General features: G+C 48.2%; 1 protein-coding gene and 1 long non-coding RNA gene across 19 annotated transcripts in view; one reads left to right on the top strand and one right to left on the bottom strand.

Annotated features, from left to right (window-relative positions):
• Positions 1-17,315, top strand: part of LOC102941765 (scavenger receptor cysteine-rich type 1 protein M130-like) — a 72,362-nt gene that overhangs the window by 34,717 nt on the left and 20,330 nt on the right. For 10 of the 18 annotated variants that reach the window (XM_043537670.1, XM_043537667.1, XM_037888855.2 and 7 more), the window contains 2 exons: positions 13,529-13,843; positions 14,087-14,401. The exons of 2 other annotated variants lie outside the window; for them this stretch is intronic. In XM_043537670.1, coding sequence (XP_043393605.1) covers positions 13,529-13,843; positions 14,087-14,401 — 630 coding nt within the window. Of the gene's footprint in view, positions 1-12,019; positions 12,100-13,528; positions 13,844-14,086; positions 14,402-17,315 lie in introns of those variants that run through there. 6 more of the 18 variants (XM_043537660.1, XM_043537658.1, XM_037888857.2 and 3 more) reach the window with 3 other exon arrangements.
• LOC122463993 lies at positions 44-16,488 on the bottom strand. Its single transcript, XR_006287800.1, has 3 exons — positions 16,478-16,488; positions 2,922-2,927; positions 44-265 (listed from the first exon to the last, which is right to left on the bottom strand). It is a non-coding gene; the product is annotated as an uncharacterized LOC122463993 (long non-coding RNA).

Raw genomic sequence — 17,315 nt, 5'->3', positions numbered from 1 at the left:
GCCACCAGCCGCCGCTCTCCAGCTGCCCAGCTCCGAAAGCAGTGCCGCCACCAGCAGCAGCAGCACAGAAATAAGTGCAGCAGTATCGCAACCGCCCCCTACAATATCCTTGGGACCCTCCCGACAATTCCTTTCTGGGCCAGGACCCCGACAATGACAACACCGTGAAATGTCAGATTTAAATCGCCAAAATCATGAAATTTATGATTTCTAAAATCCTCTGACAGTGAAATTGACCAAAATGGACCCTGATTTTGGTAGGGCCCTACCCATAGTCTACATGCCAGGCAGCAATCCTATATACCCACGCAGTACGCAGGGGGGAGCATAAAAACAGACTTGTCTCCCCAGGGGAGAACAGCGGCGAGGTCGGCACAGAGCATGGCCTTGTTAAAAATGGTTATCGAGTAGGACCCCGGTATACCAGCTTTGCACGTACTCCAGCCACTTGCATCAAATTTACCCAGGCTTGCACGGAGACTAAGCACGGTGTAGATTTGTGCTAACCACTCCCTCCTTTGTTCAGCCTCATTCTCTTTTGGAGCGTGACTCTTGTCTCATTAACTCAACCGGTCTAGCTGCAGGTACACCTTTTCACACAGGCAACAACCGCTTCAGAGGTGGAGAGTCGGTGTAACTCACTAGTAGTGATGTGTAAGGACCACTTTACACCACCTTTACACGAGTGCAGCTGCCTACACATAGCGGTATGGAGACCCGAGCCCTCTGTGTGCACATAGCCCAGCAGTCACTGCTAGAGTTAAACATTTCTCACACTGGTGACCAATTTATCATCACTGGAGCTCTACGAGTCCCGCCCGAGACAGGAGGTCGTTGTTCATTCATTGCAATGAAGGCCAGACTCTCCTTACTGCCTGTGGACAGAGAGCTTCGCATGTCAGAGACTGTGGAGTTAAGTTAAAATTCCCTGACAAAGATTTCATTCACACAGAGTTCAGGTTGCCCAAGGTATCTCATTCCCTTGGGGTGGGCAAAACTCAAACCCCTGAAAACCAGGTAATCCAGAATTAAGGTGAATGCCAAGGCAGCCTTAACTCTGCCCCCTAGAGCTGGACGAGCCATTGCCATTGGGAATTGTTTGCATGTGCTCCAGCTGCAGTCCCTGTGTTAGGTGTAGCTGTACTGAATGGTGGAGGCGATGAATTGGAGCCACTTGGAAGAGCTGTGATTGTGATATGAGATCTGGTTCTGAGCCACCCATGTGATCAAAGGGAAGAGATGCCAATGTACCCTGAGGGGTCCACTATGCATCATTTCAGCGCTGTGTTCTCTAGGGTGTGTCAGTGGTGGAGCACAGGCATCTTCTTGCCATGGGGATAGCAGCAGTGAGGTGGGAGATGGAAGCAGTCCGTGTGTTTAATAATGGGATGGTGAAAGGACAGTGCAAGATGAAACACTAAGTAATGGGGAGGGGGTTGTGAGAAGGGGCAAAGGGGTTGTAAAAGGTAACAAGTGTGCGGTTGTTTCTGACTGGGGAGTAGGGTCAGTTTTTGCAGGGCACCGGCCACTGCGGACCCCGCTCTGTGACTGTGAAGTGTTTTCATTTTCTCATCTCCAGTTGTTCCGGTGCCAGGCCTTTCCTTTCCCTTGGAATGGTTCCCATTTCCAGTTCATTTTCTGAATGTGGGTCAGTGACATGGAGGGTCTCAGCCCAGCTTTGGGACCTGTGGCCAGGCGTGGAGGCTTATGTGGGAGGAATCTCTGATCTGGCCAGGAGTTTGCCTGCTCTGCGGGGTGGAAGGTTTCTTGTTGATGCCGTCGTTCATCAGGGCAGTAGTGGTGCTGGTGCTGTCTACCCCACAGGGCCCTGTGGCTGGCACTGCCGGTTGCCCCTTTTGGGGGAAAATATTTGGGAAACTTAGTCATGGTCTTAGAAACATTTAATGAAAATCATTGAATTAGTGAATTTGCCTGTTGTCAAATAATGTGTCTGGTTCTTTATAACCATGAACTTCTGCTCAAAAAATTGTTTATGAATTTACATTGGGATTGCCAAAAAATTGTATATGAATTTACACTGGGCTGATGGGAGTTCAGTGCCCAATTTGCTTTGACTTTCAGTGAGACTATGGATCCTAAGTGCCCAAGGGCCAGGTTTTAAAAGATATTTAGGTATCTATAAATGCAGATAGGTGCTCAGTGGGATTTTCAAATGTGCCTGGTGCCGAACTCCCAGGAGATTTGGAAAGTCCCAGTAGATGCCTGTCTGCACTCCTAGGTGCCTGAGTGTCCTTTAAAATCTGGCCCTGAGTCACTTTTGAAAATGACATGTAGGCTCCTAGGTCACTGAGTGTAGCCAGACAGCCAGCCCCCCCCCTCAGACCAGCATTGCTGGAAACACACGGGAGCCAAAACAACAGGGCACTCAACATAAATTCCAGCACAGCCTTTGAAGCTGTGAGAAGCACAGGTGTGCTGTGACAATGTGCCTCTGGGAACATATACAACGATTAGGCTCACAGCAGACAGAGAAGCTGTGACAGACATGGCTCTTAGCCCCTACTAAATAGCGTGATGCACACACCCCAACATCCTAGGTGGGAAAATATTTACCCTGATAAAAGAAGTGTCCAGTAGTCGAAACTTATTGTTTCTCCCTTGCAAGTGTGAACTACTCTTGCGAGAGCTGGCGTCACCCAGACAGACCAGCCCCAATTTGGCATAAGAAAGGAGAAAGAGAATAAAGGAGTACAGAGGTATAAGTATGGGACCTACAGCACCATGATTTTTGAGTGCTTTTCACTATCTATCTGCTGGTCAGATAAGTGACAGCCTCCCAAGGCTTCTGCAGCTAAGAGGGTCCCTAAGCCTTGTCCCTTATTCGTCTTTCCGCGGAATTGAGTGACCGATCCTGGCTTGGCACCGCTGGAATCGAGAGATGCAAGGAGGGTAAGAAGCACCCACACCTGATCTCCTATCTTTAGTGTACACATAGTTTGAAATAGAGCTCTATACTTTGTTTTCTTTTCTTTGGGATTGTGGCTTCAGTTTTGTAACTTGATTGTGTGTGTAACATCTCTACATTTAAATAAGTAGGCACTAGCAATGTTGTAACCACATGATTAGAATCTAGTTTAATAAATTTTGGTAACCATTGTGCATAAGCCTGACTTGTTTCTCTGGTTTACTGTAAAGCAGCCAACACAATTAAAGAACCTCAGCCGTTTTGGCTATAAAGCCTGGCCATTAGGTGAGAGTACTAAGAGCCTAGCGTTGAGTTGTGCCGCCTCCACGGGGCAAACTCTTGGGGCACCTGTCAGTCAATCCTGGCTGCCCGCTGCGAAGGAGCTCTGAGCTCTAGCAGTTAAAGTCACGGGTGGTTAGGACCTTGGGGCATCCGTCAGCCTAGCCCGGGCTGCCCGCCGCGAAGGGACAGTGCGTCCTAGCGGTTAAAGTCACGGATGGTATAAACGGGCATAGCTGGCACCTCACCAAACATCCCTGGCCATCGGCTAACACTGAGGCACTTCTGAAATTTTTACCCTTAGACTAAAATCCAGACCCCCGTACCCAGCCAGAGTAGCTTGGGAGATGCGCAGGGCGCAGGGTGTTTATGGAGCCCCCTTCCCACCCTCATAGGTTGACCAGGCAATGGGTTGATCGATTATACCGCTCTCTGATACCCTGTAGATCTGGTGTAGCATAGAGGGCTCAGCCAAAAGCATGTTTCAGCCTTACACAGCACAAGAATATTGTATTATGGAGGAATTTCCTGTGACTCCATAGTTAACGTTACAATTATGGGCCCATTATAAGTTTTATTTTTAACTTTTCTCTTTTTAACAGTTAGTAGGAGTAATAAATTCCTATTCAAAAGGCACAAGGAAGAGTAGAATATTTTCCTTTAGAATTTCAAAAGTTTTAGCAGCTCCCCCTGGCCATGGGAGCTAAAGGTAAGTGTTTAATATTAACCCTCTGTGGATTGTGAGTGCATTGGGGAATTGGGGAAGGGGTGGAATAGGGGCAGGACTGAGGGTGGAGTGGGAGTTGAGCACCCCCTGGGACAACTGGAAGCCAGCACCTATGCCTGGATTACAATAACAGTCTTACCATGGAGTCACAGACAGTGCCCTTAGACCAGTGGTGTTCAACCTGCGGCCTGCAGGCTGCACGTGGCCCATCAGAGTAATCTGTTTTTGGGCTGCAAGACAGTTTGTTTACATTTGCACGGCCGCCCGCAGCTCCCAGTGGCTGTGGTCTATAATTCAAAATGGTAGCAGAGATGTAGTCATCTGCCAGTTTCCCAAAACTCTCTCAGGGCTACCCAGAATAACTCTGGGGATCTCCATCTTTTTGTTTACTTATTCCACCCTGTTAGAATCCATACAGTCCAGAGATGAAGGATCTTTCCCTGAATCCAGCCTTATAGCTTCATCTCACAGAAAACAAGCTGGCAGGGTCACTACGCAAATGAACTCTTCCTTTGGTGATGGAGAGTGAGGAATGCATTTAGAGTGTTTGCCTCCGATCATCACACACAATGACCACTTGCTTTGAAATTAGCACTTTTCTGTGAAAGTTCTTCATTTGCATTCCACAAGGCTTCTTTCTCGTTTGATTAGTTATTTTGTTACCGGGCTATGCACAGTGGAAATGTTTGCTATTGCATTATAATGGAATACAGATAAGTGAGAACCATGCAAATAACATGGTTAGTTTTCTTGAAGATTAAACACTCTTATACATTTACACATTTAATAATCACTTTGATCAATACTAATGCACACGTGAATGGGCCAGGCTGTGCATTTGTAAGCTTTCAGTGAGACCTGAGGCTTTGGCATGAGCTGGCACCTGGTCTGCCAACATCACAATCAGAATGCAGGCTCATCTGTTTGCTCCCGGCACTCTGTCCCAGGGAGACTGTCTTCCTCTATCAGGCCCAGGCAGTGCAGAAGGGAAACCACCTGAACTGAATGTAGAAGGGACAAGAATCAGACCAGGATGAGAGGAGGAGGGTAGATTGGGACAAGGAGCCTGTGGGGTGGCCGGGGGGGACAGACGGACATTCTGAGACTGGATACTGGTGGGAAGCGAGAAACTGGGACTGGGAGAGAAAGGGGGAGATGGGAACTGGCTGGGCAAGGGAACTGGGACTGGGAGGAGGGAGGGTGAGGAGACTATTACTGGCTAGGCAGGGTAAATAGAACAAGAGTCAGGGGACAGAGACTGTGATGTGCTGAGCAAGGAGGCTGGGAGCTGGGGGAGACTGGGACTGACTGGAGAAGGAGGCTGGGCCTGGGAACCAGTGGGGAGAAACTGGGGGTGGGTGAGGAGAGACAGACCAGAAAAGGAGCCAGAGTGTGGGGAAAGTCTAAGACTAACTGGGCGAGGAGACTGGAATAAGCAGTCAGGGTGGGGTGGGGGAGACTGAGAACAGATCAACATGAACATTTAGTTTGTGGCAAGCTGGAGTGTAAATCTACCCTGCACTGTCCTGCCAGGCACCAGGTGCCCATGTGGACGGTGTTGCTGAGCACTGAGGCCTTGTCTACACTACTGCTTAAGTTGATGTTAGTTACATCGCTCAGGGGTGTGAAAACAACCCCCCTCCCCCCCGAGCAATATAACTTACATCAACTTAAAGCAGTGTCTGCATTGCACTATGTCAGCGGGAGATGCTCTCCTGCCAGCAGAGCTTCTGCCTCTCGATGAGGTGGACTAATTATGTAGACAGAAGAGCGCTCGCCCATCGACGTAATGCATCTTCTCCAGACGCGTTAAATCGGCTCCGCTGCATGGATACAGTCGCACTGATTTAGTGTGGGAGCGAAGAGAAGCCCGAGCAGTTCCCTTGTGTGCTTTGATCTCTCCCGGTTCCAAGCACTAGGGAACGGTAAGTGCGCAGCAGCTGGTCCGCACGGACACTGAGTGTGCAGCAGGCTAGTGTGGGGTAAATTTACACCCCAGTTTGACACAAGCTAAGTGTGTGTCGAGAGAAACCCTGAGACAGGAAGAGGCATCCAGGGAGGGGAACTGGGGCTTGGCACAGACAGGACAACCCAAGGCAGGGATAAGTGTGAGAAACAGATCAGCTGAGGACCCCAGAGGGACAGCACAGAGAACAGAGGGGAAATTGGCAGAGGAAGCCAGAGGTGAAGTCTAGGACTAGCTTGTCCAGGAGACTGGGACTGGGGATGAGAAGCTTGAGGAGTGGAGACTGGCACTGGGTAGACAAGAAGAATGGGACTGGGACACAGAGCAAGGGATGGAGAAGAGACAGGACCGATACAGGGACTGCTCGGAGGGGATGGGGCAGAAGGGGTTAGGCTTCGGGGAACAGGGGAAGACGGGTCCGTCACTACCAGAACACACACCTCTCCAGAGCCTGGAATGGAACCAGGATCCCTGAGTTTTGCCATTCCCCTTCTTTCAGCAAATATCTGTCAAACTCTCCAACAAAATTTTCTGATCCCGCTCTAGTGCTGGTCCACAAAGAGGATTATAACCTACTACTACTGTCAGTTACGCCGTTAGCTCAAGTGGCAGTGGTTTCTGTGGTGGATCTAAAGGTTCCAACCCTGCTGATGACCCATGTGGGTGTCACAGGGTTGCCATCTTTCTCATGGCTGGTAACCGGATCCTTGAGTCTTTACCTCCTGCCTTGTCTCTTCCTCCCTCGGCAACGCCCTTCTCCACCTCTTCCCCCAAGGCCCCGCTCCTGCTCCACCTCTTTCCTCAAGGCCCCGCCCCTTCTCTGCCTCTTTCCCTCAAGGCTCTGCCCTCATCGCTCACTCCCCCCTCCCCTCGTCACTCGCTGGATCGTCTCAAGGAGCCTGCCTGCAGGTACGAAGCCGCCCTGGCTGAGCAGGGGCTGGCACAGAAAAATGACCCGGTTTCCCCCCCCACCCCCGCCCCATGGAAACCAGATTTTTGGTTCAGGTGTCATTTAGGTCTCCTTTCGATCTGACTTTCCAGTAGAAAACCAGGCACCTGGCAACCCTAAATGACACCAGGACACAGAAGCCAAAAAACGGACTGTCCGGATAAAACTGAGACGGGTGACATCTGGAGGGTGGCAACATGATTCTGTATCTTGGAACTTCTGTTTTTTCAGTTTGCTTTTTTAAAAACCTAGGAAATTATGCACAAAACATTACTTTAAAGGAACGTTAAGTTTGCAAAGTTGAGCTGTAAAAAATAACGAAATGGCAGAATTAAAGTTGTCTTTGTAACTTTATTGTGGCCCACTTGTACATCTGCGTTAAGATACTGTCTTTAATTCCATGATAACAAGCTATTTTCTCCATGAGACCCCTGCCTCATTCAGTGCACAGGACAGACAGCATGGGCATAGTTTGGGAGGGTGGAGGGGGGCATTGGCAGAGGAAAGGCATGGGGGGGGCACGCGGGGTCAGTGCAGGGAACGGGGAGGGGATGGAGCCACTTCTCCTGAGGCTGAGAGTAGCTGCTCCGGGTTGTACCTCTGCAGCTGTGCACTGCTGCCTGGGTCCTAGTGCCTGCCCGTTTCCTGTAAAACGGTGAGTGCCTGCAGGGGGGCAGAGGACACTGGGAAAGGGGGATGGGGCACCGGGCAGCGGGCAGGTGAAGGGGGATGGGATGGGAAGAGAAGGAGATAGAGGAATGGGAGAGGGGAGTGGGAGCCCAGCATGGGGCGTCCCCTCGGCAGCAGCAGCCCCAGCAGGGAGGCGGCTGCAACGGCCCTGGGAGGCCCCAGAGCAGCAACATCTCTGCAACAGCCGGTGCTGGAGTGGCCACAGCTCCCAAGCTCAGGTCGCTGCAGCAGACAGCAGCAGCTGGGGCTCACCCATTAAGCCATCCTGCCCCGCCCCCATCCCGGGCAGCCCAGAGACCACTCCAGGCTGGGGGGGTGGGGGGAGGGAGAGTCAATGAGCCAAGATAACTGGCTTCAGCATGCACGTGTGTGTGTGTGTGTGTGTGTGCGTGCGCGTGCGCTCTCTGTCCCCCCTAAATATAGGAGTCAAACTACGCCTGTGCTAGACAGTGCTCTGAATCAGGGTTGGTTGTGGCGTGAAGGAGGCTGGTCTGTGTAGGACCCTGCCTCATTGGTCGCAGAAACTGCAAAGTGTGCTGTGTGTGAGGCAGGGGATTGCAGAAAGAGAAAGGAGGGTCTCTTGTTAAGGGTCTCTGAATCCTGCCCTGGGGAACTGGATTCTCTCCCTGCCTCTGCCACAGAGATCCTATGTGATACTTGGCAAGTCTCTGAAACCAAATATTTCACAGGTGGTCATTAATTGTGTCTTCCTCATTTTAAGGGTGCCCCCTTGTAACCGTGGGGGTCTGGTTGCAGAAGTGCTGAGCATATGCTGCTGTAAACTGAAGTCAGTAGGTCAGGGGTGCGCAAACTACGCCCCACGGGCCGGATCCGGCCCCTCAGGGCTTTGGATCCGGCCTGCGGGATTGCCCCCCGTGGTGCCACAGGCCCCGCAGAAGCAGCCAGCACCACGTCCCTGGGACCCCGGGCCGGGGGGGTGGGTGGGCAGAGGGCTCTGTGCGTTGCCCTTGCCTCCAGGCACCACTCTCCGCCGCCCCCATTGGCCGGGAACAGGGGAACCGCAGCCAATGGGAGCTTCGGGGGAGGTACCTGGAGGCGTGGCAAGGGCAGCGCACGGAGCCCTGTGCACCCCCTCCCCTCGGGGCCGTGCAGGGATGTGGTTCCGGCCGCTTCCCAGAGCGGCGCGGCGTGGGGCCAGGGCAGGCAGGCAGGGAGCCTTCCCTGGCCCCGGTGCATGCCGCTGCCACCCAGGAGCTGCTATAGGTAAGCGGCACCAGGCCGGAGCCCAATCCCCTCCTGCACCCCGCTCCCGAACTCCCTGCCTGCACCTCGCACCCCTCCTGCACCCCAACCCCCTTCCCTGAGCACCCTCATACACCCGCACCCCTCCTCTGCCTCAATCCTTTGCCCTGAGCCCCTTCCTGCACACCGCACCCCCTCCCACACCCCACACTCCCTCCCGCACCCCAACCACCTGCCCTGGCCCTACATACAATTTCCCCACCCAGAGGTGGCCCTCAGCCCAAAAGGTTTGCCCACCCCTGCAGCAGGTGTTCTGCTCTGAACATACTAAGTGCTGTATAATGCTAAGGAATCTGAAAAATCAGGACCTGGATGTCTCAAGTTGGGCACCCAAAATCAGTCGACACTTTTGATCATTTTGGCCATCGTGTCTCTGGGGTTCAGTTCCCCATGTGTAAAATGGAGATAACAACACTTCCCTGCCTCCCAGGGGTGTTTGTGAAGAGAAATTCTTTACTGTTTGTGAAGCACTCAGCTACCATAGGAATGAGCACCATAGAAAAGCCTGTGAGGAAATGAACAATTCTGTTTTGGGAGTTCAGTTTGGATGACATGCAGTACCTAAGGGCTGGGGCCAAACATTGCACAATGAGTATAAAAAGAACGATTGACCATTCACCCATTCAGTCAGCACCACGTGTCCTGTGCACTGAGTGAGGCCCGGTCCTGGGGCAAAAATAGCATTTGATCGTATAATTAAAGACTGTATCACAATGGAAATACAAAAGGGGCTAATTAAGGTTACAGAGGACGACACGAGTCTGGCATTCTGAATGTTTGAGTGCTTGACTTTACAAATTTAACCTCCTTTTAGAAACATAGCTTTATAGATTTTAAGGGCAGAAGGAAGCATTAGATCATATAGTCTGGCCTCCTGGGTAACAGGCTACAGAATTTAATCCAGTTACTCCTGAACTGAACCCAATAATATTTGTTTGGCTAAAGCACATCTTCCAGCAAGGCATCCAGTCTTCATCTAAATACTTCAGGAGGTGAATAATCTTCTGCTTCCCTTTTTAGTTTGTTCCAATGGTTAATTGTCCTTGCTATGGAAAATGTTTGGCTTACTTCTAATATGAATTTCTCTGGCTTTAACTTCCAGCCATTTGTTCTTGTTTTGTCTTTCTCCACTAGACTAAGGAGGCCTCTATTACCAGTGTTTTGTCCCTGCGCAAGTACTTCTACTCAAAAGTACTTGTATACTATAATCACGCCACCTCTTGGTCTTCTTTTTAAAAAATAAACAGACGGCGCTCCTGGAATCTCTCACTACAAGGCATATATTCAAGCCCTTAAATCATCTTTGTGGCTCTTCTCTGCACCCTTTCCATTTTTTTTTAATATCCTTCTTAAAATGTGGACAACACACTGGATGCAGTATACTGTATACTCACCACACTGTATACAGAGGTAAAATCATGTCCTTGGTCAGAAATTATCCAACAAAATAGAGCTTCACTGGAAAATGCTGGTTTGTTGAACTGGACATTTCCCATGAAAGTGAGTCGGGTGCAATGAACTTTCTCTAGACCACAGGCAGGGTTGTGGCAGAAACCTGCATGGTTAAGTGCCAGCTGACCTGGGGGGCTCCAGCCAGCCCTGTCATGCAGACTGCCTTGGGGCCAGGTATCCCAGTCTTCTCAGGTCAGCTGCTCTGGGATAGCTGCACCATGTAGACTGCCCCAAGACCAGAGACCCTGGTCTTCTATCGTCTGCAGCTCCAGGGCAACCCTGCCATGGACAAGGGAGTCCCGTCTTTAACCAGGGCTCAGCTCCCAGCTCCACAGCAGGGAATTTAGAAATCCTGAGATGGGATCCTGATTCCCAGGGTCTGCGGCTCTGGGGCAGCCCTGTGTTGCAGACTACACCAGACCGGGGATCCCAGAGCTTTGAGACTCCCAGGCCAGCTGCCTATTTGGGACACCAGCTGGCCCAGGAGTCTGGAAGCCCAGGGGTCCCCAGTCCAAGGCAGTCTGCAATGCGAGAGAAATTGACATTTTTGTTTTTCTCTTAGCACTCGTGAAACTGACAAGAATGTCAGTGTCACTCAGCATCTGCTCCTGTCCCTGAGAGCAAATTTCATGTCGGACACACCATGTGTTGGTTTTTCCAGAACAAATTTTGGAGGGGATTTCTGGTTCACCGGAAGTTTTGAAATAGCGAAATTTCCTGTGAGCTGGAAATCCTGCATTTCAGCCAGCTCTTCTCACTGCTCCCCTGCTTAAACCTCCAAGGATCACCGTAGCCTTTTCACAGCATCACCCTGGGACCTCTAGTTCCGTTGCTTGTCCACTACGACCCCTGCAAAAACCATGGGAAATATCTGTATGTTTACATATATTATGTGTACCTCTGTTTCTTTTATTGCTGTTTTGCCATTTCCTACCAGGGTTCAAAGAGTAACTCCTGCTGGAGCTCCCCACATGTCCCAGCAAGGCAGACAATGGCTACAGAGAACCCAGTACTGGTACTTAACTGACAATACGGGTGTCAAGGCCTTTGAACTTTTGCCTCTGACCAAGCTGGGCACAACCCCCCTAGCTTGGGAGAAGGGAGGGGCCCTTCAAGTGGGAAAGTTAAAGAAAGAGCTTGGGAACTATGAAAAGGAGAGCCCTGATGAACAGAGAGGGAGAGGCAGAGTCTGCAGGGAAGGAGATTGAAACCCAGTCCCCAGAAGCAGGGGTACCTGGGATAGGTTGGGCCAGCCCAGGTTTTGAGGGAAATGCTGAGGATTACGTAAGACATATGCCCGTTGGCCTTTAGTTGCCTTAACACTTTTCTCTCTGGTCACTGTGTTCCTATGGATACATAAATAATATCACTCTCCTGGTCCTGGAACTATTCAATATTTTCATTAAAGATTTGGATGATGGAGTAGAGAATAAACTCATAAGATGTGTGGATGACACAAACCTGGGAGGGGTCACAAGCTCTTTGGATGAGAGTATTAGAATTCATAATGACCTTGATACATTGGAGAATTGGTTTGAAATCAGTAAATTAAAATTCAGTAAAGACAAGTACAAAGTACTAGACTTAGGAAGGAAAAATCAAAAGCAAAAAATCCAAAATGGGGAATAACTGACTAAGCAGCAGTACTGCAGAAAATGTTCTGGGGTTATACTGGATCACAGACTGAAATGGGTGATGCTGTTTTGAAAATAGGAAATGTCATTCTGGATTTTATTAATAGAATTGTCACATGTAAGACAGAGGAGGTAATTGTCCTGCTGTACTCAGCACTGGTGAGGCCTCCGCTGGAGCAGTGTGTCCAGATTTGGGCTTTCTCTCTACGATGGGTAGGTAGGACAAGAAGTAATCCACTTAGATTGCAGCAAGGGAGAGTCAGGTCAGATATTAGGAAAAACTTTCTAACTATAAGGATAGTTAAGTACTGGAACAAGGTACCAAGGGAGGTTGTGGAATCCCTGTTGTGACATTGCACTCCATATGTTTTATGGAAATATGCTTATGAGTGTGAATATGATGTAACTGGAATATGCTTTATGCAAAAGGTCTCATGTAATGTATCATAACAAAAGTTATAACCTACTGAATATATTCCTCCTATTTGTATATATGTATCATTCTTGTATCTGAAGCTAGAAATATGAAGTATGACTCTGAGGTCCTATTGTAATAATGCAAAGTGTGGGCCATTTATGGTGGTTTAGAATCTTGATGGCTCCGATTGAGTGGGACAATTGGTTGTAGATGGTTTATTTACCTGCAAGCCTTCCTGTGTACGTGTGGGCCAGCCTGTGGGTAATGAACAATGAGGTCTCACATGACATCCATCTTAAATCCATCTTAAATCTGGTACTGCTGCTGAGCAGTTTTTGGTTGAAGTCTGCAGCTTTTGGGGTGTGGACCAGATCTGGGTCTGTGTTGCAGCAGGCTAGCATGTCTGGCTCAACAAGGCAGGGTTCTGGAGTCCCAAGCTGGCAGGGAAAATGGGCTCAGAGGTAATTTCAGAATATGAGGTGACAGTCCCAAGGGGGTGTCTGTGACCAAACCCGTCACACACATCATTGGTGACTTTTAAGAACAAGTTAGACAAACATCTATCAGGGATGGACTAGGTATACTTAACCTGTCTTGGTGTGGGGGGATGGACTAGATGACTTTGTGAGGTTCCTTCCAGTCCTACATTTCTATTTATTCCAAGATTTTATAAGATATTCAGGCCTGATGATTTTTTAAAAAAGTTTATCCCTACTAGATACTGTTTAACATCCTCCTTAGTTACCAACAGACTGCAGAGGGGTTCACCCTCTTCACATAGTTTGAATACACATCCTGCTTCTATGCCAAACCACAAATGTTCATTGAACACTTCTGCCTTATTTGCATCATTATAAACTATTTTACCATCTCCATTTGTAATGGGCTACACCTTTGTTAGGATTTGTTTGTTTGTTTGTCTTTACTCCTAATATACTGAAAAAAAAGGTCATTATTGTTCCTAGCCCTGCCAACTGTGGAGTTTTCCCTGATAGCTTTAGCTTCCCTTATCGATTTTCTACATCTCAGAACTTCCAATGTATATCGATTGCTATTAAATTCCCCTCTCTCCATTTGTTGTACATTGTTTTTTTTTAAAATGTCTAAGAGCTGCCTGCACTGTCCCACTGCACCAGGATGGGCTTTTGGCCAAAGTTCTAAGACAGTGGAACACGTAACTCCCTAAGGCTCCTTTGTAATTTTCATCCTTCGTTGGCTTTCTAGGACACATTGAGCTCCAGCTGGTTGGAGGGGAGAGTGCCTGCTCAGGACGTGTGGAAGTAAGACATGAAGACACTTGGGCTACAATCTGTGATGCACACTTTGATCTCAAAGCTGCCAGTGTTATCTGTAATGGACTACAGTGTGGAACAGCTCTATCTATCCCAGGAGGAGCTCATTTCCGAGAAGGACATGGACCAATCTGGACTGAGGAATTCCAGTGTGTAGGGAATGAGTCACACCTCGTGTACTGTCCCAGGATATCACACGGGAGTCAGACGTGCTCACATGCAAATGATGCAAGTGTCATATGCTCACGTAAGAATTTGGCACAATGTCTCTAAAATCCCAGTGATGTGTATTCTAGAGTAGGGTGCAGCAAAAAAATGATCTCACTCTGTAGGGAGCTGGGATAACAAAGCTGCTATCAGCTTCCAGTAAAACCTAAACAACTCAATATAATGGGAAAGGGTTCAATCCCCCCAACTTTCCTTTTCTTTATTATTTAATATAAAATATCTTAAATGCTCCCTCTCTAAACCCCTTCTCCCTTCTCCCCAGGGCTCACAGGGTTCCGGCTGGTGAACGGCAGCACAGCGTGCTCAGGGAGGGTGGAGATCCAGGTTCTTGGTGCCTGGGGAACCCTCTGTGACTCACGCTGGGATTTACCAGACGCCAACGTGCTCTGTCGTCAGCTCGACTGCGGATTTGCTGTATCAAACCCAGGAGGAGGGTATTTTGGGAAGGGAACTGGCTCTGTCTGGACAGACACATTTCACTGCAAAGGGACTGAACCCCATTTGGGCCATTGCCCTGTTACTGCCCTGGGGGCCTCTCCGTGCTCACAGGACAACGATGCCGGTGTGATTTGCTCAGGTAAGTGCAAGAGAGATGCTGGATTAAGGACACCTGCTCCTCAGTGTGTGACCCTGCCCCAGAGCAGGGGAACCTCAGGACACAGCAAGGGGAGGGGGAGCTAGATCCTAAAGCACAGAAAATAACAGTAAATGTATTAAAGATAAAATTTAAGTCAATAATATCATCACAAAAGAACAGTTGTGACTGGGGAAAGCCCTGGATTCTCCAGTAAAAACATCAGCAACTCTGTCCTCACGCAGGGCAGCGGAGCAGGGGCAGCACTTTGTCCTTCGGGTTACATCAGTGTCACCGATTCATTGTCCCCAGCCTCCTCCAATAGTAATTAGAGGGGGAGCTGGTAGTGACTCCCAATATGGAGCTTGCTTCACACTTTCTATGATAAAATATTCTCGGCCCCTTCTTGAGAAGCTCTCACACCTTCCTTGATGGCTGGAGCCTTTGCAGTTTGGGAAGGGGTCAGTGCTGGGGCCAGGGAGATGCCTTCTCCTCGTGCAGTGAGATTCCTTCCAGGTTTGGCTGAATTATAAACTGCTGAAAATCAGCATTTCCCTTCTCTCACGTGAGTTCCTGGGGGTATTTTTGGTAGCCCACCACAGAGAAAGTAGTGATTTCACTCACTGAGGTTTTTTTTTACTTTTTTCACACCTTTCCAATTGAAAAAACTCCAAAGATTTTTTCCCCTGCTTTCTTACTTTCTTACACATTTTTACCTTTTTCTAACTTTTTACAGTGGAAGAAAAGATGAGCAGGGGATTGGACTAGATGACCTCCTCAGGTCTCTTCCAGTCCTAATATTCTGATTGTGTGAAAAAATAGAAAGGGGGAGGAAGTGGCAAACCTGTACATCCAAAACCTGGAATGGAAAATTGAATGTTTCATTTACCAAAAATTGAAATGAATCAATATTTTAGTTAGAGTCCAAACAAAAATTTTCATTCCATTTCCACATCCCCGTATCTCAGATCTGTTTAAAAATTGAAATACTGCACTCAAAATACTTCACAGGAAAAATGTTCGGTTGTTGACCCTCTCTAATATTTAGCTTTTATAAAAATAAATAAACAGCATTATTTAGTTCATTTATTCAAAGCCAAAGGCACAAGAATTAGAAAATCCCAGAATTAAGGTTATCTATATCATGTTAATTCAGTCCCCCACCGTCCCTTCTGCATATACATTATGATACAGTCTAATTGCATGAACATATCCTATTATTCTTACCTACCCCCAGCTCCTGCCTCCTTCAGTGCACAGGGAGGATGGTGCTCAGGGGATGGAGGAGCTGTAGAATATTGCTTTTTATCCTCATCATTCAACCTGTGACCCAGGGCCTTATTCACTCTACAGACCGTACAAACACTGCAGTGAATACAGAATTATTCATTTCTTCATTGGCTTTTCTATTGTGCTCATTACAGTAGTATGAGAATGCACCACAAACATTAGTGAATTTGTCTTCACAACACCACTGGGAGAGAGCAGACTGTTATAATGCCATTTCAAAAGTGACTTAGGCTCTTAGAAACCTAAGAATAACATTTTCAAAAGTGCCTAAGTGACTTAGAGACTTAAATCCTATTTTCTCTAGTAACATAGGAGCCCAAGAACCATACAGACTTCTCCCTCTTGCTGCCTAAGTCACTTCTGAAAATGGCACTTAGGCTCCTCCATCATTTAGCTGCTTTTGAAAATTGTACTTACAACGATTAAAGCCCAAATTCCCAACTCACGACTTATTTGGGGTGATTGGGCTGCAACCTGAGACCCTCCGGGCCTGATTCTCCAGAGTACTCACCATTTCTGCAGAGTTTTATGCGTTCAGAGTACTCTCCAGACATTAATAAAGCCTCACCAAACTCCAGGGAAGTAGGTGGATAAGTATTATTATTAGCTCCTGTGATAGGCTGGATCACAGAAACCCCTTGGGGGCTGCCACCTGATGTGCCAAGACTACTTCTGCTCCTGCTTTCCCTGCCAGCTTAGGACTCTAGCACCCTGTCTTGCTGAGCCAGACATGCCAGTCTGCTCCAGCACAGACCAAGGGTCTGAAGCACGTGCCCCAAAGCTGCAGACTTAACTGAAAGCAATTTAAGAAGTGTTCTTGTCTTTAACACTCAGATGCCCAACTCCCAGTGGGGTCCAAACCCCAAATAAATCCATTTTACCTTGTATAAAGCTTATACAGGGTAAACTCATAAATCATCCGCCCCCTATAACACTCGGAGAGAGATATGCACAGCTGTTTACCACCCCCCCACCCCCGGTATTAATACATACTCTGGGTTAATTAATAAGTAAAATGTGATTTTATTAAATTCAGAAAGTAGGATTTAAGTGGTTCCAAGTAGTAACAGACAGAACAAAGTGAATTACCAAGTAAAATAAAATAAAACACGCAAATCTAAGCCTAATACAGATAAATTCTCACCCTCAGAGATGTTTCAATAAGTTTCTTTCACAGACTGGATGCCTACCTAGTCTGGGCACAGTCCTGTCCCTGGTACAGCCCTTGTTCCAGCTCAGGTGGTAGCTAGGGGATTTCTCATGATGGCTGCCCAGTTTGTTCTGTTCCACTCACTTATATATCTTTTGCATAAGGTGGGAATCCTTTGTTCCTCTCTGGGTTCCCACCCCTCCTTTTCAATGGAAAAGCACCAGGTTAAAGGTGGATTCGAGTTCAGGTGCCATGATCACATGTCACTGTAAGACTTCATTACCTGCTTGCCAGTATACAGGAAGATTTAGAAGTAAAACAGAGCCATCTACAGTCGATTGCCCTGGTTAATGGGAGCCATTAAGATTCCAAACCACCATGAATGGCCCACACTGTGCATAACTACAATAGGACCTCAGAGTTATATTTCAAATTTCTAGTTTCAGATACACGAGTGATACATTTGTACAAATAGGA

The sequence above is a fragment of the Chelonia mydas genome, unplaced genomic scaffold (assembly GCF_015237465.2).
Source record: "Chelonia mydas isolate rCheMyd1 unplaced genomic scaffold, rCheMyd1.pri.v2 scaffold_76_arrow_ctg1, whole genome shotgun sequence".
Taxonomy (NCBI): domain Eukaryota; kingdom Metazoa; phylum Chordata; order Testudines; family Cheloniidae; genus Chelonia; species Chelonia mydas.
Note: the sequence above shows the minus strand (reverse complement) of the source record. Positions and strands in the feature narration are given on the sequence as shown.